The sequence below is a fragment of the Engraulis encrasicolus genome, chromosome 21 (assembly GCF_034702125.1).
Source record: "Engraulis encrasicolus isolate BLACKSEA-1 chromosome 21, IST_EnEncr_1.0, whole genome shotgun sequence".
Classification (NCBI taxonomy): domain Eukaryota; kingdom Metazoa; phylum Chordata; class Actinopteri; order Clupeiformes; family Engraulidae; genus Engraulis; species Engraulis encrasicolus.
The window spans coordinates 22,814,774-22,838,039 of record NC_085877.1 but is presented as its reverse complement, the minus strand read 5'-3'; the positions used below and the strand labels follow the sequence as shown (position 1 = coordinate 22,838,039).

The 23,266-nt window shown below is 44.6% G+C and overlaps 1 protein-coding gene across 1 annotated transcript in view; it reads right to left on the bottom strand.

Annotated features, from left to right (window-relative positions):
* vangl2 (VANGL planar cell polarity protein 2) overlaps window positions 1-11,015 on the bottom strand; it is a 33,910-nt gene extending 22,895 nt beyond the window's left edge. Inside the window, exons 1-3 of the mRNA XM_063186378.1 lie at window positions 10,764-11,015; window positions 9,706-9,829; window positions 608-1,215 (exon numbers count right to left, since the gene is read on the bottom strand). Coding sequence (XP_063042448.1) covers window positions 608-1,215; window positions 9,706-9,829; window positions 10,764-10,834 — 803 coding nt within the window. The 5' untranslated portion in view covers window positions 10,835-11,015. The remainder of the gene's footprint in view (window positions 1-607; window positions 1,216-9,705; window positions 9,830-10,763) is intronic.
* Between the last annotated feature and the right edge of the window lie 12,251 nt (window positions 11,016-23,266).

Sequence of the window (23,266 nt, the reverse complement as noted above, 5' to 3'; positions counted from 1 at the left end):
ATATGTATTGGAAAAAGAAGAATGCATTTCTGCATCTGCATCATGATGTTCAAGGAATCTTCATTCTGCCCACACAGATACTCATTTGTGTCCTGGCCGCCACACTTTAATTTAATTTCTCCGTGAGACATGGGTTCTTGTCTTTTTTTTATAGTGGCATCAACTGATTGAATTTGCGATTATTGTCATGACTCACTTTCATGGGTCTCTCGCTCGCGCTCTCTCCCTCTCTGTCTGTCTCTTTCTCTCTCTCCATGTACACAAATACCTCTTTCTCACAAACAGACAGCCATCTGCTGGTGCTGAAACCCTGTAGAGGCTTGCCCTTCTGGTGGTCTGTACAAAAACATCTTGGTGTGTTGTCTTCGCCGCAAAGCTCAGAAGACGTTTTCTTTTTCACTTATCCAATGCATACACACACACCACACACATCAACCCATTCCCTCTCTCTCAACCCACCCTATCCAATAACGGAACAAAAACATGCAAAAAAAAACCCTGAAAAAAATCACACACACACACAAAATGTTTCGCACATTGTAAACAGACACACACACACAGACACACACACACACAGACACACACACACTTTCCCTCTTGTCCTCACCTGAGGTGTCCGATGTTGTAGAAGCGGCTGGCGCCGTCGGTGGTGCGCACCACCTTGAGGCAGAAGGCGGGCTGCATCTGCCGCACCTCCAGCAGCACGAGCGCCAGGTACTGGATGAAGAGCAGCGCGTCCACCAGCGACGCCGCGTAGCCCACGATGCCCCGGTAGTCGCGCTCGCGCGGCTCCAGCACCCGCACGCCGTAGAACAGCCAGTAGGACGCCACGAACAGGAACAGCAGCGCCATGAGGAGCCCGCGGAAGACGAAGAGGCGCGGGAGTGTGGCGCGCTGCGGGCGGAGGAACAGCGCCCAGGACGACAGCGCCAGCACCAGCAGCTTGAAGGCCAGGGAGACGTAGAGGCCTTCGCAGGGCACGCCACAGGGCTCCAGCTGGTCCCTCCAGAGGAGCTGGGGCAGCAGGAGGAAGGCCAGCGGGGTGAGCAGGGCGAACAGGCCCAGGGCGCCGCTCAGCACGGGGGCGGCAAAGCGGCGGCACTCGAGCGGGGAGGAGTCCTCTAGCTCCTTGGAGGCACGCGTCAGGTCCTCGTTGGAGATGCTGTGCTCTGAGGTGCCGGTCACCACGGTGGTGGTCTCGCCCCAGTTGTCATCCTGGTCAAAGGAGAGGGGAAGAAGCAGAAGAGAGGCCGGTTTAGAAAGTGAGCTCTTCAAATTTGAAGATCACGATTAGTACATTATATCAATTATTAACCTTTAAGAGTGTACCGTCACACCGGTGTGACGGGAATTTTCGGGCAGTGAAAGTTCTATAGAATTCTGGGCGTTGTATGGAATTGTATGGAATTGTAGAATCTTGCATTGTTATAGAACGCATTCTTTTTATAGAATGCTCAAAAACCCACACTCTTAAAGGTTAATCATATTAATACTATCACATTGCTATTAGAACATTAGCACAAAAAAATGAGATCATACTATATAAAGCGGTCGCAAATGGCTCAGTGCCATTTTCGCATCAAGATTTTGGGGACCAGATGTACCATTTTTAAACTACTACTTTTGTAATGAAAAACTGATGAGAATCTGGTCATCATTGTCTGGTCGTGCTGTGCGTGTGTGCATGTTGTACCATGCATTGGTATGTTTTAAAGAGATCACAAAACCATACAAATTGGATTACGACGGTTCGCTAAAAATGTATGATCTCTGTGTTTGGAATGACTGGCAGCAAATGAGCTTTTTAGTCATTATGGAAATTATGGTTTTCCGGTCCTTGTTTTTTTTTTTATCAGCAAGGTAATGCCAAGACCTGCAGCTGTAACTAATTAATTACATCCTCTAGATGTCCCATCCTCCTCCCCCACACTTATCCCTCTTTCTTTCATCTTTACACATTTTTTACCCTATTCCCTGTTTTGTACTGCTGTTTGCCATCTTCTACCTCCTGCTGTTTATCTCCTCCTTTCTCCGCATGCTCTTCCCTTCCCTCCATCCCTCTCCCTTTTTTAACTTCACTGTCTTTTGATATCTTTGCTTCTCCCTTCCCCCATCTCACAGCCATCATTCCTCTCTCCCGCTACTCTCTCCATTTCCCCTCCCCCTATCCTTTATAACTACTTCATGTGTCTGCGTGTACCTCCCTCTTTTTTGCTAATGTCTTCGCCTATTCTGATTCCCTGATTAGCTATATCATTTCCATACCCTTTTCTTCTTCCAATCTGTGTCAACGCTATGAATCCCTAATTTAGAGATTTCCATGATTTCTCTTCAATGTAATTTGCCCCTCCCTGCCTCTCTTTATGGTCGGACAGGGTTTTACCAAAATGGCTATTTGGAAGAGAACAGAATTGAATTTTTTTTGTGCCATTGGCTCACGGCACCGTTCAGACATTTCTGGTCTGTATGTATCAAATTAACCAAACAAAACCCCATTATTGGTCAATTCGTCTCAAGCGTTAGCTTCACTAAGAGAGTTTGGATTGTTCAGGTTCTAAGAGTGCATGATAAGAATTAAATAAATGTAAGTATTTAAGTATTGAATTAAACATATGTAATGCATTTACTATTTATTATTTTGGTTCATCTTTGTCCCCTAAATGTCATTTCCAGTCCACTGCTCCTCATTAGCCTGTCCAAGCTGACAAAAACGTCCATTGAAAAATCCGGGGGGAAAAATAAGGGCGGAAACGAGTGCGGTCCTCTCCTTCATGTTTTGTCTTCAGGTTGTTGCTTTCCCGTAGTTATATAGATAACGGATGCACATGGCGTCTTCCTATGTTGCGTTGTATACATAGGCCATTGTGCTGGAGGCTTCCTGAGCAAGGTTCATCTAAACCTGCCCTGCCCTAGCCTTCCCTTGGCCACATGACGCTGTAAGCATGCTGATGATTGATAATGAGAGAATGCTGGGCCAGGGTTTACTGGGTCATCTCAAGGCTGCCATCCTGGCTGTGTGTGTGTGTGTGTGTGTGTGTGTGTGTGTGTGTGTGTGTGTGTGTGTGTGTGTGTGTGTGTGTGTGTGTGTGTGTGTTGAAGTCACAGCTAGGGCACTAGCTGAGTGAGTGAAATATTGTCCTGCTGGAATGGAAGACATGCACATCTGATGGTCCCCATAGTCTATCATAAATTACAACACAGACACACACACAGACACACACACGGGCATGTCCTGCCATGCTTAATCAAGGCGTCGCTCAAGATTCCTAGATTCCACCACCACACACACACACACACACACACACACACACACACACACACACACACACACACACACACACACACACACACACACACACACACACAGTCAGAGCAGCAGGGAAATGTGGGTTGAGCATCTGAACCTTCTCTTGCTGTGTATGACATTAATCTACATGTCAGCAACACCACTGTAAAGAAAGTCGCCCAAGAGAGAGAAAGAAAGAGAGACAATGAGAGAATGGGAGAGCACCAGAGAGCGATCATGACATAGAGAGAAAGAGAAAGAGCAACAAAAAAGCGCAAGACACAGAGAAATGGATAGGTATAGAGTGATACAAAAAGAAACAGTGTATGAGAGAGACAGAGAGATAGAGACGGACAGAAGGAGAGAGAAAGTCTTAGGCGTTAGCAAGGGTGAGCTGGTTGGCAGGCAGACAGCCAGGCCCAGAGAGAGAGAGAGAGAGAGAGAGAGAGAGAGAGAGAGAGAGAGAGAGAGAGAGAGAGAGAGAGAGAGAGAGATAGAGAGATAGAGAGAGATGTGGGTGGGTGGGAGGGAGGGCATCCCCGTTTCCCAGCGAGATGGACTGGAGAGATTAATGGAGTCGCGCTGGAGATTAATGATCTGCTGCTGATATAAAAAGCACCGCCGCGACAAAGAAACCAGAACAGGGCCAGGAGAAGAAGAAAAGATGGAGGGAAGGAGAGAGAGAGAGGAGAGAGGAAGGGATGAAGGGAATGGAGGAATGGAGGAGGGGGTAACGTTTCAAGAAAGGAGAACAGGGCCAGGAGAAGAAATGATGGAGGGGAGGAAGAGAGAGGAGACAGGAAGTAGGAAGAAGTTCAGAATGAATGGAGGAGAGAAAGGAATGGAGAAGAGGGGTACTGGGTAGGGAGGGAGGGGTAGCGTTTCAAGAAAGGAGGAGAGGGTCAGGAGAAAAGAAGTGATGGAGGGGAGAGAAGAGAGAGGGGGAAGGAAGGAAGGAAGGAAGGAAGGAAGGAAGGAAGGAAGGAAGGAAGGAAGGAAGGAAGGAAGGAAGGGAAGGAAGGAAGGAAGGAAGGAAGGAAGGAAGGAAGGAAGGAAGGAAGGAAGGAAGGAAGGAAGGATGGAGGAAAGGAACAGATGAAAAGAAGGAGAGGGGGATGGTGGAGAGGAGAGGGAGGAGAACAGGGCCAGGAGAATTGAAAAGATGGAGGGGAGGAGAGAGAGGAGAGAGGAAGGATGAAATAAGGATGGATGGATGAAGGGAAAATGGGAATAAAGGAGAGGGGGACTGTGGAAAGAATAGGGAGGGAGGGGTAGCATTTAAATACAGGAGAACAGGGCCAGGAGAAATGACAAGATGGGAGGGGAGGAGAGGACAGAGAGGAGAGACAAGATGGAAGGAGGGATAGCAGAGGAAGGAGGAGAATGGAGGAGAGGAGGAGGGTGGAGAGGGAGGGAAAGCTAATGCTTCACAAAAAGAGAACACTGACAGGAGAAATGGTAAATGGACGGCATATAGCGCCTTTCCACTCCTTTGAGCACTCAAAGCGCTATACATTATATGCCTCACATTCACCCATTCACAGACTGGTGGCAGTGGCTGCCACGCAGGGTACGTGGTTAAGTATCTTGCTCAAGGACACATCGATCGGGTCAGGCAGAGCGGGGCTCGAACCTGCAACCTTCTGGTTGCAGAACTGCTCATCTACCACCTGGGGGAGGCGAGAGGGACGAACTTGTAGTGTTTAAAGAAATGAGAACAGGGCCAGGAGAAAATAAATGACAAAGCAGAGGAGAGGGGTGGGAGGCAAGATGAAGGAGGGATAGAAGAAAGAGTGGGAGGAATGATGGAGGGAGGAGTTACATTTCAAGAAAGGAGAGGAAAAAAGCTGGAGAAAAGGAGAAAAGCTGGAGGAGAGGAGAGGAGAGAAGAACGAGAGGAGAGGAGAGGACAAGAGTGAAGAGAGGAGAGGAGAGTGGAGTTGAGTGGAGAGGAGATGAGATGAGCAAAGAGGAGAGGAGAGGAACAAAGTAAAGAGGAGAGGGGTGGGGTGGGAGACAAGAGGAAGGAAGGAATGATTGATCGAGGCAGGAGGAGCCGGGCAACGGGGAAATAAATGAAGGAGAAAAGCGGAGAAGAGGGAGTTGGAGGAAAAGAGGGAGCAGGGACATGGAAGGAGGATGGAGTGGCGTTGAAGTAAAACACGGCCATGGGGCAAATGGATGGCGATGAAGGAGGGAGGAGTGGCGTTTAAAGAAAGGAGAACAGAGCCAAGAAGAAAGAAAGAAATAATGGAGGAGAGGAGCGGAGAAGAGAGGAGATGAGAGAAGAGGGGCGGAAGGAAGGAGCAAGGAAGGAGGGATGGTGGTAATGATGCCAGGTGGATAGTGTTTAAAGAAAGGAAATCATGGCCACAAGGAAAATAATAGAGAAAAGGGGAGGAGATGAAGGAGGAAAGCTGGAAAGGTAAGGATGGTGGGGAGGGAGAATGGGGTGGCGTTTAAGGAAAACACAGCCCGGAGCTCAGAAGCGAGGAGAGAAGGCAGGTAGGAATGAGAAGAGGGGAGGAAAGAATGGGGAAGAGGAGAGAATAGAGACAGAGGAAGAAAGGAGTGGTGGAGGTAGAGACAGGAGGAGAGAAGAATGAGATGGAAGAGAGGAATGGTGGGGTAATATTCAAAGAAAGAACAGGGCCAGGAAAAAAGATGGAGGAGAGAAGAGAGATAAGAGCGGGGATTGAGGAAGGGACAAGAGGACTGGAGGAGTGGGGGATGGTGGAGAGTGAGGCTGAGAAGGGTAGCGTTTAAACTAAAGCAGTGATTCTCAAAGTGTGGTCCGGGGACCACTGGTGGTCCGCGACAGGGCTCAGGTGGTCCGCGAGGGGATGTCTACTTTCCAAAGACAAACTAGCAGTAGGCTATAGTTGTAACATTATTACAAAGCTAAACATAGCTGAAGTCATATTTTCACCACAATAAGACAGGTTTGAAATGTGAATAAAAAGTAAGTGACCTGCATTTAAATTAGAAGTGTCAAATTAGTACTCGTCAACTGTCAATTCAGTTGACAGGTGGTCCCTGAACATTTTTTGGGTGACAAAGTGGTCCTCGGTCTGAAATTGTTTGAGAAACACTGGTTTAAAGAAAGTAGAACAGGGACTCAAAAAAAATAACTTATGGAGAAGAGAAGAGAGAGGAAAAGAGAGAGGTATGAGACAATGGGTGCTGTTTAAGGAAGGAGGGAAAGAATACAAGAAAGAAGAGCAAGATACAGGGGATATGTGGTTGGTGATGCTTCAGTGTGTGTCGATATATCGATGTACTGTATGTGTTATGTCTGTATTTTGAGGACCCTCTCGAGAATGAAAGAATTTGACTTTGAAAGAGTGTGGTTGGAGGCGAGATGATGGTTGGATGGTGGATAGAGAGAGAGAGAGAGAGAGAGAGAGAGAGAGAGAGAGAGAGAGAGAGAGAGAGAGAGAGAAAGGACAATGATTGAGGAGAGTACAGAGAGTGGAAAGGAAGGGTGACAGTAAAAGAGGAAAGGAGGTAAATACTTTGTGTCAGCAAAAAGACCTGCTTTTGTTTAAATTGAGCACTGATAGTACCCCCTGTGGCTTGGTACCTACTGGTGTTGATGATGACTATTGCTCCTTGAAATGAAAAGAATCTCTCCTGGATCATGCTTGTAATTTCGCTCTCATTACCTTTTGGATGTTTTCTGCTTTGACCATGTGCATGGCGAATGAGAGATCTCGCTAAACATAAATACACAAGTTAACAGATGAATTACCGGTAATTGATTAATTCTCCATTCTCCATTGTTAAGGGAAGGAGAGATGGCAGTAGGAGAGGAGAGAAGATGATAGGAGGAGAGGAGTGAGACAAGACAGGAGGCGAGACCAAGCAGGAGGGGGGGTTGTTGAGCAAAGGAGGAAGGAGAGGAGGGAAAAAGAGGTGGATGATGAGGAGGGAAAGAGGAGGTGGAGGAAATGAGGCAATAACAATTACGGAGATATAAAAGATGACTGCCATTAGGGAAGACTGAAGGATGAAGCGTACCGTGTGTAATTAGAGAGAGAGAGAGAGAGAGAGAGAGAGAGAGAGAGAGAGAGAGAGAGAGAGCAAGTGTGTGTGTGTGTGTGTGTGTGTGTGTGTGTGTGTGTGTGTGTGTGTGTGTCTGTGTGTGTGTGTCTGTGTGTGTGTGTCTGTGTGTGTGTGTGTGTGTGTGTGTGTGTGTGTGTCTGTCTTCTGAATGGAAAAACAGATTGGAGGAGGTAGGAATGCAAGACAAGATGACAAGACATCCAGCTGGGGTTTTCAAAAGCTAATTTCAGCCCTTCATCTCGTCTACATCTTAATGTGAGATGTGTCAACTCTAGCAAATGTATGCACCAGTGATTCTTGAACATGGCTCTACTGACTGGCAGATGGATCAGGCTAATATAACAGTGTATAATTTTACTTGAGTTTGGGCAGGTATTGCAATGCTGTGTGTGTGTCCGTGTGTGTCCGTGTGTGTCCGTGTGTGTGTGTGTCCGTGTGTGTGTGTGTCCGTGTGTGTGTGTGTCCGTGTGTGTGTGTGTCCGTGTGTGTGTGTGTCCGTGTGTGTGCGTGTCCGTGTGTGTGCGTGTCCGTGTGTGTGCGTGTCCGTGTGTGTGCGTGTGTCCGTGTGTGTGCGTGTCCGTGTGTGCGTGTCCGTGTCCGTGTGTGCGTGTCCGTGTGTGCGTGTCCGTGTGCGCGTCCGTGTGCGCGTCCGTGTGCGCGTCCGTGTGCGCGTCCGTGTGCGTGTCTGTGTGCGTGTCTGTGTGCGTGTCTGTGTGCGTGTCTGTGTGCGTGTCTGTGTGCGTGTCTGTGTGCGTGTCTGTGTGCGTGTCTGTGTGCGTGTCATCTGCAGAGGAAGCCAAATAAACAGACACTCTCTTGCATGCACATACGCGCGCAAGCATGCACACAAACACCTGTGAGTCTACGAGTCAAGAGATGTGAAAAAGTCGCCCGCAGTCTTGGCCCGAGGGCCATGTTGCCATCTCTGGGTGCACTTGATGATCCTGTTTGACCTTTGTACAGGTATGGAAGTGCGTCTTTGTACGCACAGAATTTCAAGAGGGCTTTATGTTCTCACGGTTCACGAGTCACTATGGTTCACAATTTAAAAAATTCCCACCATCCAGCATTTCCTCACTCTCACTTCTCATTTAACTGTGTCATCATGTGAAATCCTGTGGATTTGCTGTTATTGGTGCATCATTTATTTATTCATTTGTTTATTTATTCGTGCCTGTGCACAAGTGTTCACACCTGTGTAAATGTATACATCCACAGCACTATTTTTTGCTAGAAGAATGCATCCGTAAGGAAAGGTCAGGATAACTAAACCCTAGACCAGTAATGACTTCTTAAATAAGCTCTTCAACCACACAATGGTGTCTTCCCGTGAGTATACGTACTATACTTAGTGTGCGGTTCTGACCTACATATGATACCTGTGTGCCATGTCTTCAGGCATGGCTTTGACCTAGATAGATAGTCCAACACATTTTAGTACTTTTATTTGGATTGCAGTTACACAGATCCATAGACCCATATTGCTGGAAATCACAGCAGAGTTGTAGGGGGATGATCATGCAGTTAGTCAGTCCAATACTTAATATAGATAAACATGACATCGCCGTGTCCAGATGGACAAACTGCCTATGATGGCAGAGATTGAACAGTATTTTGCCAGTCACGCACACGCACCTAATGATGGAAGCACTGGTGATGGGCTGGGAATGAAATCCTTCCTGGTTTAAACTGTTTCAGCATCTTAATGAAGTATATTTTTGTCATGTGAAGGATTGTAGTCTACTACAGTTCCATTTTCCATTACGTTAAGCCAAGAGTCCCCCTCGTATACGCTCCCTCCTGTGCCATGCCGGGGAGTATCCACGGCGGTTGAAGTCATAAAGTGTGTTTGGGAAGAAAACTGTGTCTGATCAAGACCTGAAAGGACCAGACAACTGCCTAATCGTAGTTGGAAGTGTATGTGTGTGTGTGTGTGTGTGTGTGTGTGGTGGGGGGTGTCGTTCTGGTGTGCACCCTGCCTTAGGCGTAATCCAGCTATGGGATTCCAATTAGAGATAAACATCAGAATTAGAACCGAAGACGTCTCTGTGACCATGTTTGCTGTATGGACAAGCTCAGGCTTGTGGAGATGATAACCTAAAGATTGGGGAAGGGTGTGTCATAAAATAGCATGTACCTTCAGGGGCTAGCACCCCCGCCTCACTCCCACTTGAGTGAGGAAGCAAGAGAACCCATAGCGATTGGTCAGAACAAATTTGACGTGAAAGCAACTATCGCTTGTAAATCAGTCCTCACCAAATCACTGTGGTTTTCAAATCTGGGTAACCAGATTACACTACCCTGTGTCTGCTGTTCTGTCTGCAGATATGTGATGCTCTTGAGTCACAACTTACCCGCTCATCTCCGCGGGTGGACTCTGTGTCCAGCAGGGGCTCTCCGGGAGCCTGGATGGTGACTGACTTGTCTCCACGGCTGCTGCTGTCTCTGCTCTTCGAGCGATGTCTGTCCCTTCGGTCCCTACAAGACAGACACACACACAGACAGGCGTTATGTACAGAGAAGAGATGAAGGCATATTCCACATTGGTACCTTTATACACACCCGCATGCATCAAGTTAGTAAGTAAGTAAGTAAGTATGCCTTTAATTATCCCGCCATGGGGAAATTCATTTGTTGCAGCAGTAACATACAGATTGTGCAAAGACAGTAGACAGTATACATACAACATCACAGGACCAGGAGGTTAAAAAGTATATGTAGGATAGATAAAAAAGAGATGTTAAGGAAAATATAAATGTCTCTGTTAAAAACAACAAGTACATTAGTAAAAGTGAAAGTGCATTTGTAAAAAGTGCATTAGCAGCTTCATAAAAAGGAGGAGAGGGTGCTAGGACAATAATAAATAAGTAAGTTAAAAAGACAAAACACACACACATACACACACACACACACAAATAAGTGTTTGCACATGCTTACATGCGAGTACAACAGCTCACCTTCAGTCTTAGCTTTTTTATATTACTGACCATGTTCCACCCACAAACACAAAACCCCTCTCGTCTGTTTGCGGACACTTATACCACTTTTCCACTGCCGTTTTTCTGGTAGGCCTACAGCTCTACAAAGCGAGACTACAGCTCTACAAAGCACTTTTTGCTTTTCGAATAGGCACAACACAGCTCAATCAAAAAGCAAAAAGTGGCGACTGAGTTGCATTGTGTCGAGCTGTAGGCGTACCGGAAAACAGGCAGTGGAAAAGAGGCATTAGTGAGTTGGATGACCCTTATGAGTAGCCGGAGTATTTTAACTCCTCCATGTCTCACATCCCTCACACAAACACTTACACAATTAACTAACATAATTGTGTGTAATCGTGTGAATGCATTGCCTGTACAGTGTCTTGACTTTTGCCAAGAAAGGAGCTATAAAAACACATCATCATCATCCTCACCTGTGTTTCCGGGAGCTTCTGGAGTGGGAGGACTTGTAGGAGTAGCCCGAGTACTGCGACTCGTTGTCCATGTTGTCGTGGGCAGGTGGGCGGGGTTTGTGGCCCCCTCCTCCGCCCGTCAAACCGCCGGCTCCGCCCCCTAGCTGGCTCTTGCGCTCGCTCAGAGACTTGGAAGAGAGGGCGAGGGGCAGCTTGAGCAACTCCACCTTACTCCTGAGAGAATCTATCTTGGAGGCTGAGGGACAGGAGAGGAAGCTCTAATGGAGAGAGAGAGAGAGAGAGAGAGAGAGAGAGAGAGAGAGAGAGAGAGAGAGAGCGAGAGAGAGAGAGAGAGAGAGAGAGAGAGAGAGAGAGAGAGAGAGAGAGAGAGAGAGAGAGAGAGAGAGAGAGAGCGAGAGAGAGCGAGAGAGAGCGAGAGAGAGCGAGAGAGAGCGAGAGAGAGAGAAAGATTAGCGCATGTTATTTGGAGGACCATGAAGATGACAGATTGAGCAACACCACGTTACTCCTGAGAGAATCTATACAGGAGGCTGAGGGACAGGAGAGGAAGTTCTGATGGAGTGATAGTGGGATGAAGGGGAGGGGAGGGGGGATAGAAAAAAAGAAAGACAGAGAGAGGGGGAGTCGTGCTATTTAGAGGAGAGGGCCCATCGGCAGCTTGAGTAACTCATGAGAGACCTACTCCGTGACTAACTCCAGAGAGAATCTATCGTGGAGGCTGAGGCCAGTGTTGCCAGATTGGGCTTTTTCCCGCCCAATTGGGCTGCTTAGGATGGCTGTGTGCGGGTAAAAATGGCATTTAGCAGAAAAACCTGCCCAATTTTTCCCATAGAATTCAGTAGAATTGGGCGGGATTTTGTGCTTCTAGGCGGGTTTTGAGCATTTTTTGGTCTGGAAATCATCAGCCTCATCTGGCAACCCTGGCTGAGGCATAAGAAAGGAAGCTCAGATGGAGAGATGAGACAGAGAGAGAGAGGGATGAGTTATTTGGAGCAGAGGGTCAGCAGCAGTTGGAGTAGCTCCAACTTATTCCTGAGAGAACAGAGGAAACTGATGTAAGGATACAGGGATGAAGAGAGGAATGAGAGAGAGAGAGAGAGAGAGAAAATGATAGGTGGATATGGGTAGATTGGGGGATACAGGATTAAAGAGAGGACTACAGCAATATCTCAAGAGAGATCATGTAAGAAATTACTTCAAATGTGGAAAAAGGTGTTTAAAAAATGTAAGCGTGCAGTAGAACAGCATCAGCTGTTTGAGTGACATTCAAACAGCACATGAGCTTCAGTGAGTCAGTTAACTAGAAGAGCAAGTTTAGCCACGTTTCATCCATCTCTCAGAATTGAATTCCTATGCGTACACATCCACGAAAGCAAGAAAATGACTCAGACACTGAGGAGAGACACCTCACTTTACCTCAGGTTTATGATCTTCATTGGATTTCATTGTCGATTTCATTATCACTATATCATTTCATGAAATGAAAGTCCATCCCTATTACATGACATTATATTTGGCAGCACTTTTCCTCACAAAATTAAATGAATACTTATTCTTCCTAGCAACATCAAAAGGAAATGCACATACAAATTAAAAAGACAATCACTTTACTTCAAAAATAAGATAATTCAAATCAATATGCTTATTACTTCCTCAGAAAACAAAACAAAAACAGTGTTACACAAACACAGATGTCAAAGGAATGTCTCTACTCTGCTTTCACAAATGTATCAAATTGCTGTCCACATTCAGCACACAAACACACGGCAGTATGAATTAACAAGCCAGCTGGAATTCTTTGAGTTGGGGGCCATCTCCAATTTATACCAATCACTTCCCTGACACATCAACACATGCTCCTGGCCCCCTCTTTCAATCAGAGAGAGAGAGAGAGAGAGAGAGAGAGAGAGAGAGAAATTCCCCTGGCATGCCCTGTGGTCTCCGGGGTGACAGAGCTTGTCTGTTGCCATAGCGATGAAAAGAGCGTATAGGAGATGGGGAAAGGGGTGGGGCGAGTTGCCATGGCGACACGACCTTTGACCGCTACGCTCATGACAACTTTCGCCCCTCAACCTCACCCAGGCTTACATCCCTGCAAAACATGCTGACATATGACTATGTCAGACATGTTAGCAGGCAGCCAGTAGCATACCGTCACACTAACACCGTCGCACTAATTTCATGCGTACCAAAGGGTCTGGAATGGCTGAATTGAACAACCGAATTGAACAGCCTTCTTACTGGAGGAAGGGGTTAACTCTGAATATTGAAATGTGAAATTTGAATTGTGTGCCATACTTTACCTAAGCATTCACAGAGCACGCGGCCCAGACATAATGAGGGAAAAAAATGTTGGGACTGAAGCTTGATGGAGCCTTATGTATAACCAGCCCAAGCTGCATTCAAGCTCCATCTCAGCAAAAGATGCTGGCATATGACTATGTATACCCATGGTGGGACACTCTCAGGCCTGGGCGGCACTGTTTTGAAGAACAGTAACACCCAATGTTATATTGCACATATATCATTGAGTAGATGACTATGGGAGTGTATGTGTGACACAGAGAGTAAGACTGAGAGACCATCTCATGTTCTCTTAAGTCTGTGTGTGTGCGTGCGTGCGCGTGCGCGTGTGCGTGTGTGTGTGTGTGTGTGTGTGTGTGTAGTATGTATATATGCATTCATGTACGGTACATGCGTGTGTGTGAGAGCGAGACCGCGAGTGAGAGAGGGAGACACACATACAGAAAGATGTGGGGGTGGGTGGGGGCACATACTTTCATAAGTGTTATCATGATGAACATCTCAATGAATGTGTATAAGACAATGTGTTTACGGTAACTGTGGAAGAAGGTGGAGAAAGAAAGACAGAGAAATAAGGAAAACGAGAAACAGAGAGAGAGAGAGAGAGAGAGAGAGAGAGAGAGAAATGAGAGACATGAGAGAAATGAGAGAAACTGATTCAGTGTCTTGTTTTCCCAAGTTCCCGTAACGCATCATGCACATATGGTTGTTGTCTGCAGGTCATTCTGAAAGCCGGGCTTGGTTCTTGCCACCAGGACAAAATGACTCTTCCTAACTCAATAAGGCGCTAATAGGACGCCACCTCTTCTCTTTCTATTTCTGAATCAGCTTCCTCCCATCTTTTCAGCTCGCCATCTCTCCATATATCGCCCCAATGAGTTTCATGTGAGCACTGAGAATTGGTTTTCTGCTCAACTCAGGCCACACAAAAGGGATGGAAAATAAAAAAAACATCAAGGCCCTTACTACACCCTCCTTTGTTTCTCCCAGACACTCACATCAGTTTGTAAGCTGTGTTTAGATTTAGATATGTGGTTTTGCACAAAAAAAAACATCTGAAATATCGGCAAAATTTCATTGTCAATGTTGCTATGTGTCAGGGCACAGATTGTTTAGCTGGTGTAGTGTGATTTTGGAATGCTCTAGTTGTGTCTGGTGCATTGTTGTGTTTGTTTATTGTGTCTTTTTGTATTTGTAACTCTATCATGTAAGCTTAACTGTATATGGCACAGAACATTTTTTTCTGCAAAGACAATAAAGAATCTATCTATCTATCTATCTATCTATCTATCTATCTATCTATCTATCTATCTATCTATCTATCTATCTATCTATCTATCTATCTATCTATCTATCTATCTATCTAGTTCTACAAAGTAGAAATACTCAAAGGGTACATAAAGTTTTGTAAAGTGGATAGATACACTGCATTTTTTAAATGTTCATCCTCGAATACAAAACAGAGGTTATAGTGTGCAAAACATTTCATGGGTGGAGTGCTGGGGAAAAAGGCTGAATACCACCCATAAATTGATCAAACGTCTTCACATCACTGTAACAGAAATTCAGCACTGTCTCTATCCAAACATCATCTTCCACTACAACCTTGCACAACATTCAGTTGTCGTATCTGGTTTACAACTAAATCCTAACATAATCTGGATGAACTGAGAATCTATCGCCACAGCCACACCATAGGCTACTGGTTATATTGGCAACACTACAACCGACATGCCACTGTTGTTATCTTTCCACCACCCGAGCCTTGCATGCTATTTTGAGGCCTGACACCTCAATTATCGCCGTTGTCACCATACGTACAGCTGGCTGGCTGCCTCACCGATTGACTGACAGTGACTGCTTTGGTGTTGTTGTCCCCCAGCCACAGCTGAGAATGTTCGAGTCAGGCGGGTTATTCCAAGAACACGGTAAAGTGATAATAAATCCAAGTTAACTTACAAAAATGTGTGAACTTGGTAATAGATAACACAAATTTTGTGCCATTTAGTTCATCCTTCCATGCAGGGTCTCTATTATAAGCTTTGTCACCAAAATGGTAATGGCCAGGTCTTTAATGTTACTGACTCTCGGTAGTATCATAGCAATGTTCATATGATGTAGTTGAGCTTTCTTTTCAGCAAAGGGGGAGCTGTATTACGGGTGGTCCCGCCTACATTAAAGGGCAACTAAACTCCATCGTCTTTAATTAAGGCTAAGGGTCTTCCATTAATTGAACTCTGCTAACGAACTGAACCCCCTTTCTGGAACACTCCCGTACTGGTAACGTGCAAAAATAAACAAACAAACGACACATTGTGCTGATCTACACTGCAAACCTGGGTGGCAGTTTGGGGTCCGACTGAGGGTCACAGTTGGGTGGCAGTGTGTCGCAGTCACCCCAAAGGTTACAACATTTGGACAAGAGGGGCGGAAAACACACCAAAGTGACAGCTGAACAAAGTGGTGCCTGCTCAAAGTCAGTCAGTCAGTCAATCAGTCAGTCGAGTCAGACTTTTTTTTTTAAAGAGGGTGGGGGTACTGGTGTCTATGTCTACCTAATTCAGATGTAATTTTAGGAGTCTGACATGCGACTCACTGTTTGGACAGTTTGTCATCACCGTCCAACAACAATTACGCTGCATCAATGGAAAGGTGGATTACTTTGCATATTGCCTGCCCCAATCACACACACACACACACACACACACACACACACACACACACACACACACACACACACACACACACACACACACACACACACACACACACACACACACACACACACACACACACACACACACACGATCTGAAATCAAAGTTTTATTCATGGAATAGCAGCAGTGCTAAATCATCACACCCCACCTGCCAGTGTGAAAAAAAAGATCATCACACGTGTGTGCACTGCACGCATCCCCCAGAAACTACTTGGATGGAGAGGTGCATTATGTTGTTTGCTAGGTGTGGCGAAAAAGATTCATATGTTTTCCTGCTAATCCCTGGTGTGTCTTACCATGCAGATATTGTGTTACCCATTATGTCCATGTCTTCTTTGACCCACTTGGCAGGACTGCACAATCAGGATTGGATAGTACAAAAAAGCCACATAAAACAGCAGTCAGCTGGAGCAACCAACGTAGACTTTGAGGCGAGATGAGAAACCAAAGCACAAGATGAAGTGTAAGTCTGTCATACAATCAAGAATTGTAACCACCCTGTTGTGCATCCACTGGCTTGCTTCACCATGCTGGATGGGCCACTGGACAAGATATCCCAAAAAAAAGTCACTAATTGTTAGGCCAGCTATAAGACGTACACGGACCGTGTAAGACACACTGGACCCTTTTTTTTTATTCCCAATTACCAATCACAAGCGCTGGAATACTACAGGAGTGCGATACCTGTTCGCCATGGGCGACTACCATTCCAGTGAAAATCGAGACCGAGGCTTCAAAGGCCCCAACTTGGCTGACACAGTAACCTTAATCCGGTTTCCACATTTGAACCGGGCAACGGCAATGGTACGTTTAGGAAGAAATGTAGCATCAAGTCGGCTACAACTTTGAATGTAGCCAGCGCACTTCATTTTGGCCGCTCTGGGTGTGAAAACAATGGGAATACACAGTTACTGTATCTACATTTGTTACAACGTGCCGTTGCGCGTGGACGCTTGTTGTCGGCGATTAGTTTGAAATGAACACCTCTCCAAAACATCTCGAAAAGGAGTACGAGTAGAGCGTAGCCAAACTATTCTGGCAATAACCAGACTATCCAGGCCACAGACTGCACTCAAGTTTGCTGGCCTGGCCACTACTTCCTGATGTATGATTTCAGGCACCTAGATATAGCAGAAAGTAGATTTAGGCTTGACTGTAAGGGGATCATGTTGGAGTCAAGCTTGGACTTCTTTGCTTGGATTTTATCCTCCCTTGGCACATCTTTATCCAATTTCATTAAGCTTGGTGTGATCTATTTTAGCCTACAATCAGCTTAGAAGGACAAGTGAGTCTATCAGCGCCACGAAATCGCAGATAATGCCTAATTGCAGTGGTTGGGGACGCCGATCAAAAGGGGTCGGCTACACCTTCTTTACCACAGAAAGCAGCAATCTCAACTTGTGTTCAATGTAGGCTAAGATAACCTGGGACGACACATAAGCTCAAGTGTTCTACATTTCATGCACTTTGGTGTGGGGGATAAAGACAAATGCTCACGAACAGGACGCACTTACCCTTTCCCCAAGTCTTCAGTCAATCGAGGGAGAGTGTCGCTGCCACACAAAAGAGGAATCCTAGCAGAGCTGGTCTGGCAAAACGGAGGGATGCAGGAGGGGGGGAAATCTGTGTAAATTCGCGGAACAGGGAAGGTAGAAAGTATCCTAGTTGCAGGTATCAGTCGCCCCTAATTTACAGCAAATCACACGCGTAATTTCTTCCAGATTCATAGGCGCAACACAAAGGCCATAGTAGGCTACGCATCCCATCGGTGTCCGCAGCGGTAATATGCTCAGGGTCCTGCTGCGTGTTTGAATACGGTCATTCATCACCCAGATGCCTACGAGACGGCGAGCCGCTTTGTGGGCGAACAAAAACGCAACAAACGTGTTTAGGAGAGTTTGCAATTCAGAGCGCTGGAATTTTGGTCATCTGGATTAATGCGTAAATCCGTAGGGGTTTTTTTTATCCTTCTTATGACCTGCAACAGCCAGTCGTCCGTTTAGGCATATTCCTTTAAAATCATTCTTCAAACTCTTACACATAGCACGTTTTTTTTTAAGAGTCCAAAAATTTACTCTTCACAAACCGGAATATCCTAATTGCCCCCTTGGTCGTGTTTCCAAACACAGCAATTAGACGACAGAAAACCCAAACTGCTACTTCTCGTCAGGCAAATGGAGTCGGTTACCCTCTATTATCATACAAACTCGCATATTTCCGTCTCTGCTCCATTCAAACGCAGGCAACAGCACCTCCCCAGCCCCTTGAATCAATTCCCCCTTTCCTCCCCCCACGTTTCTTGCAGTGCTCCGCCTCCAAGAACTCCATAGACAACTAACCCCCCATTCTCCACCCTCCCCTAACTCTTTTCAGTCTCACTGCTCGCCTTCTCACAATGCTGATATTGATCTTCACTTTCTAAAGCCTTCCTCTGCCGACTCCGAGTATCTGCTTTACGCAAACCTGGATGTAGCTTATATGGCAAAATCACTTGTCGGCTAGGCCAAGGAAAAAGCATCAGGATATAAGCCCTACCTCAAGGATCAGAGTTCACCCAACATTATGGCTGTGCTTTTTTGGTCGTTAAAAGCGACGCGGACACACCCATCGGAGGAAAACAATTGAAGGCTGTCCTTTGACATACACAATAGCAGTGGCCGTTTTCTGCTCGTTCTCCCAAAAGGCACGGAACTTGAGACGACGCTAGGAAGGCTTTTGCGTTTATGTGTTAACCCCCCCCCCCCCAACCCCCCTAGGATGTTCCACCAAAACACCATGCCATCTTGTCGAACACACACACACACACACACACACACACACACACACACACACACACACACACACACACACACACACACACACACACACACACACACACACTTTTCTTGCTTTACTTACATGACAAGTAGGTCAAGATACTAAAATTAAAACACTGTACTCCAAGGTCAAAAAGAGCCACCTCTTCATATGAAGCCTGAAAGGTTATCATTATTATAATGTTTTATTATTATTATTATTGTTATTATTATTATTATTGTTATTATTATTATTATTATTATTATTATTATTCATGCTAATAATAATAATAATAATAATAATAATAATAATAATAATAATAATAGCCTAATAACATTTGAGCGTGGCCCATATTATCTGATCTGCTTGCTGCTTGCATTGTGTATGGAGCACACAATTTGGTGCTACGCCAAGTGAAGCTATTGACTTACTTCCATTCACAAGGAATGCTCACTGGTACTGTACACTCGCCTCCAAAAGAGTTGTCGCCTATCCATCTGTTTGGAATAACAGCTAATAACCTGACTTTCAATTAATCACTTGGCTTCAGAAGTCACTCATATGAAAGCTACAACCCTCCCGAATGAAAATGTATGTACAAAAATAAATTTCATGCACCAAAGAAAGATTTACCCTTTATTGAACACAGACAGGGCAGATTTTCACAAGACAAAAGTTTTGTCGCCTATCGAACATAATGTGAAAATGAGCAGATAAGTCACTTCAAAACACTTCAAATACGCAGATTGGGTGTCATACTTAATCACTGAATCACTCACACCTCTCCAGAAAATCAACTTTGGCCTTAGGTGTATGTTTAGGGTCATTGTAATCATGGAAAGCAACACAATGAAAATCAATGGAGTTCAATGAGAGATGGTGATATATTTGCTATTCGTAGAGCAATACATGTTTAACTTCATGATTTAATCAATGATAAAAGCCCTCAAACACCTGCAGCATGCATGCAGCTCCTCATAAGAGCTGTATCTGTACCATGTTTCACTTTATGCACCATTTCTCTTTTTTCATATTCTTCATCTCAAACACCATATAGTTTTGATGCTATCAGTTCTAAAATGGTTGATCTTGGGATCCTGACTTCAGAGTATGAGTCCCATTTGCTTTCATTTTTGTCAGAATTAGGCCTGACATACTCTTGGCTGCTTTTTTGAGACAGGACAGTGGGAGAGACTTCTTTGGTGTTAAAGGTGAAGAATTTGGGGAAAAAAAATACATGGTGCCTAAAGTCAAACATGGGAGGGATACAGCTCTTATGTGGAGCTGCATGCATGCTGCTGGTGTGTGAGGGCTTTTATCATTGATTACATCATGAAGTTAAAAATGTATTGCTATACGAATAGCGAATATGTCACCATCTCTCATTGAACTCCATTGATTTTCATTGTGTTGCTTTCCATGATTACAATGACCCTAAACATACACCTAAGGCCAAAGTTGATTTTCTGGAGAGGTGTGAGTGAATCAGTGATTAAGTATGACACCCGATCTGCGTATTTGAAGTGTTTTGAAGTGACTTATCTGCTCATTTTCACATTATGTTCGATAGGCGACAAAACTTTTGTCTTGTCAAAATCTGCCCTGTCTGTGTTCATTAAAGGGTCAATCTTTCTTTGGTGCATGAAATTTATTTTTGTACATTCATTTTCATTCGAGAGGGTTGTAGCTTTCATATGAGTGACTTCTGAAGCCAAGTGATTCATTGAAAGTCAGGTTATTAGCTGTTATTCCAAACAGATGGATAGGCGACAACTCTTTTGGAGGCGAGTGTATAGCCTACTACAGTCAGGTGTGCTATCACAAACTAGAGAGCTCTGTGTGACTCATACACATCTCTCTTCTAGGTTAGGTGTTAAAATGGCAGATCAAGAGCACTGTCAAGACCCCAGGGGGTGACACACTTCACATTTAACAGACAAGTCTGTGGTTTAAACAACACAGTGTATTTTCGTACTCCAGAAACCCCATCATCAGCTCCTCAGAAACATAGGCCTACCATACACGTAACTGGGGGCAGGGCCGGTTCTAGTCAACTTGGTGCCCTAGGCGAACACCCCCTTCCCTTTTTGTGCATTTATAAATTGTCATCTGTAAACACAGCGCCATACATTAGAACACTGCATTTGAACACTGCTAATCCACATCATGTTCATAATCTTTATCAATGTGTAAAGTCAAGTGTAAAGATTTTTTTTCGTTTGACATTCTAACTGGGACATTTTGGGCATTTCAGGCGCCCCCAAGACATTTGGCGCCCTAGGCGACTGCCTAGTGTGCCTACGCCTAGCGCCAGCCCTGACTGGGGGAGCTGGGTGAGTCAACACACCGACTACTCTGACACATCAGCACAATGCACTTTAGAACAGCTGAACGCGGAGTGTGGAAGTGGTGGTGCCAAAGTAGGCTACTTACTTCTTTCAGCAGCTATTTGTGTGTGTGTGTGTGTGTGTGTGTGTGTGTGTGTGTGTGTGTGTGTGTGTGTGTGTGTGTGTGTGTGTGTGTGTGTGTGTGTGTGTGTGTGTGTGTGTGTGTGTGTGTGTGAAAACATGACAAAACATGGATCCTGGTCCTCCGACTAAGGGAGAAAAAGGTGAATGGTGAAAACAAATGACTAAGAAAATCTCTCAGTAATCCTTAGCGATTGCAATCCATGTTGTCACCATAGTCTGTATTGTGACTCACCAGTAAGTATACATATGCAAATACAATGTATACATAAACAATACATACTGTAATAAATATGACATAATATATATATATATATATATATATATATATATATATATATATAGGCCTATATATATATATATATATTATATATAATGTGATCATGAATAAGGGGTTGGGGTTGCAGATGCTGCCTGTTGTCACCAAAGACTGTTAGTGTGACTCAAGTAAGGTTATACATGTAGTATAATATATATATTATATAGGCCTATACTTCTATTCATATACTGTACCATGATGTGACACTGAAAAAGGGGTGGGGTTGCAGACATGCCGTCACCATACACTGTTATTGTGATTCCTGAGTAAGGTTGCGGTTTACCACCAGTGCCTCTTTGTTCATATATTATTCATCTTGGCCGTCTGCCCAGTCTGCCATTGTACCATCAAGAAGTGAGATAGCAGAATAAAGGTCCTCGACATTAAATTATTCAGTGTGCTGTTGTGTTGCGCAGTCACCATTGACCGGACACATGTGGCTGTAGAATGAAGTGGCATTCAGGTTCTTTGCAATGATGGGGAAAACAGGGCAGTGGCAGCCTATGCATACACAAAATGTTTTTTGACATACTGTAATATCAATGACGCTGTGAATACATTTTGTTTTTACATATTACAGCCTTCCTTTCCCCTTTTAATTATTGAAGGGACACTGTGCAGGAAATGGTCAAAATGGGCTGCCTATTGCCATATTTGATATGTACATGAAAGTTTACTCAGTAATAAACAAATATTTTCTAGTATGGTCCAAGTAGAGGCGTTTTTGCAGCTAAAAATGGCTATTTTTGGAAATTCAAAGATTCCCCTTTTCATGTATGAAAAGTGCAATTTTTCCAGTCATAATGAATACTTAGAATTTGATGGTGGTGGTAAGTATTCATGAAAAAGGTAACTTTAGTGAATGGGTAGCATGGATTCTGGAAATAAACAACTGAAAATCTCACACAGTGTCCCTTTAAATAATTGTGTTGCGTAGTCACCAATGACTGGACACATGACGTGGCTGTGAAGTTGAGTGCCATAAAGTTCTTTACAATAACGGGAAAAGAACAGCAGCCTATGCATATAAAACATTTTGACATAGGCGTACTGCAATGTAGACTGTGTGAATACATTTTGTTTGAACCTACTGCAGCATTATTGTCTGGTTTTAATAATGTTCGGTCTGCTGTCTGATTATGCTTGCTCCTATTCTCACCAACTTTTAAGGTTCATGATAGTAATTCAGTTGGAAAAATGAGAACCAATGCATTTACAGAGAGAATGTGGCTTGTATGTGGGGATTGTAAATCATGCAACTTATGTCAAACGGGTGCATCTGTCACGAAAGTGAGTTTGCTTCCAACTACAACCCTAACTTTTTTTTCGAGATACATTGATTTGAAATTTTCAGAAATACCTCCTAAAACTATACTTTTGCACAGTTGTATCAGCTAATATCCTTGCACGGTTTTGCTTTCAATTCTGGATGTTTTGAAAATCACAGGTTCTTTTATTCACAGGTTCTAAGTGTGAATAATCATACACAAGTGCCCCATTTTTTTTGGGATTGGGTTTGTGAAATATTTTGACTACTTTGAGTAGGCAGGTGTACAGATATCGGGCATGTTTAGCCTACATTTGAATTCACGTCCCTACTTGACCTTGGCTGGCATGCCAGAGCATGTGACTGCCTGGTTCAAAACATGATACGGCACGGTTGACAAAGACAAAGGTGATCTGCTACTATTATTCAATTTCAACAGTGGTGTAGTCTACTTTTTATGGTGGGTATACTGTATATTTGAGCATTTTTTGAAGTGGGTATACTGTATATATTTGTGCTATTCAAAACAATGGATCAATCAATTTTAAGTGGGTATACTGAAATCCCTGAAATTTAGAAGTGGGTATACTCCGTATAGGCCTACCTGCGTTCTACGTAGACTACATCACTGA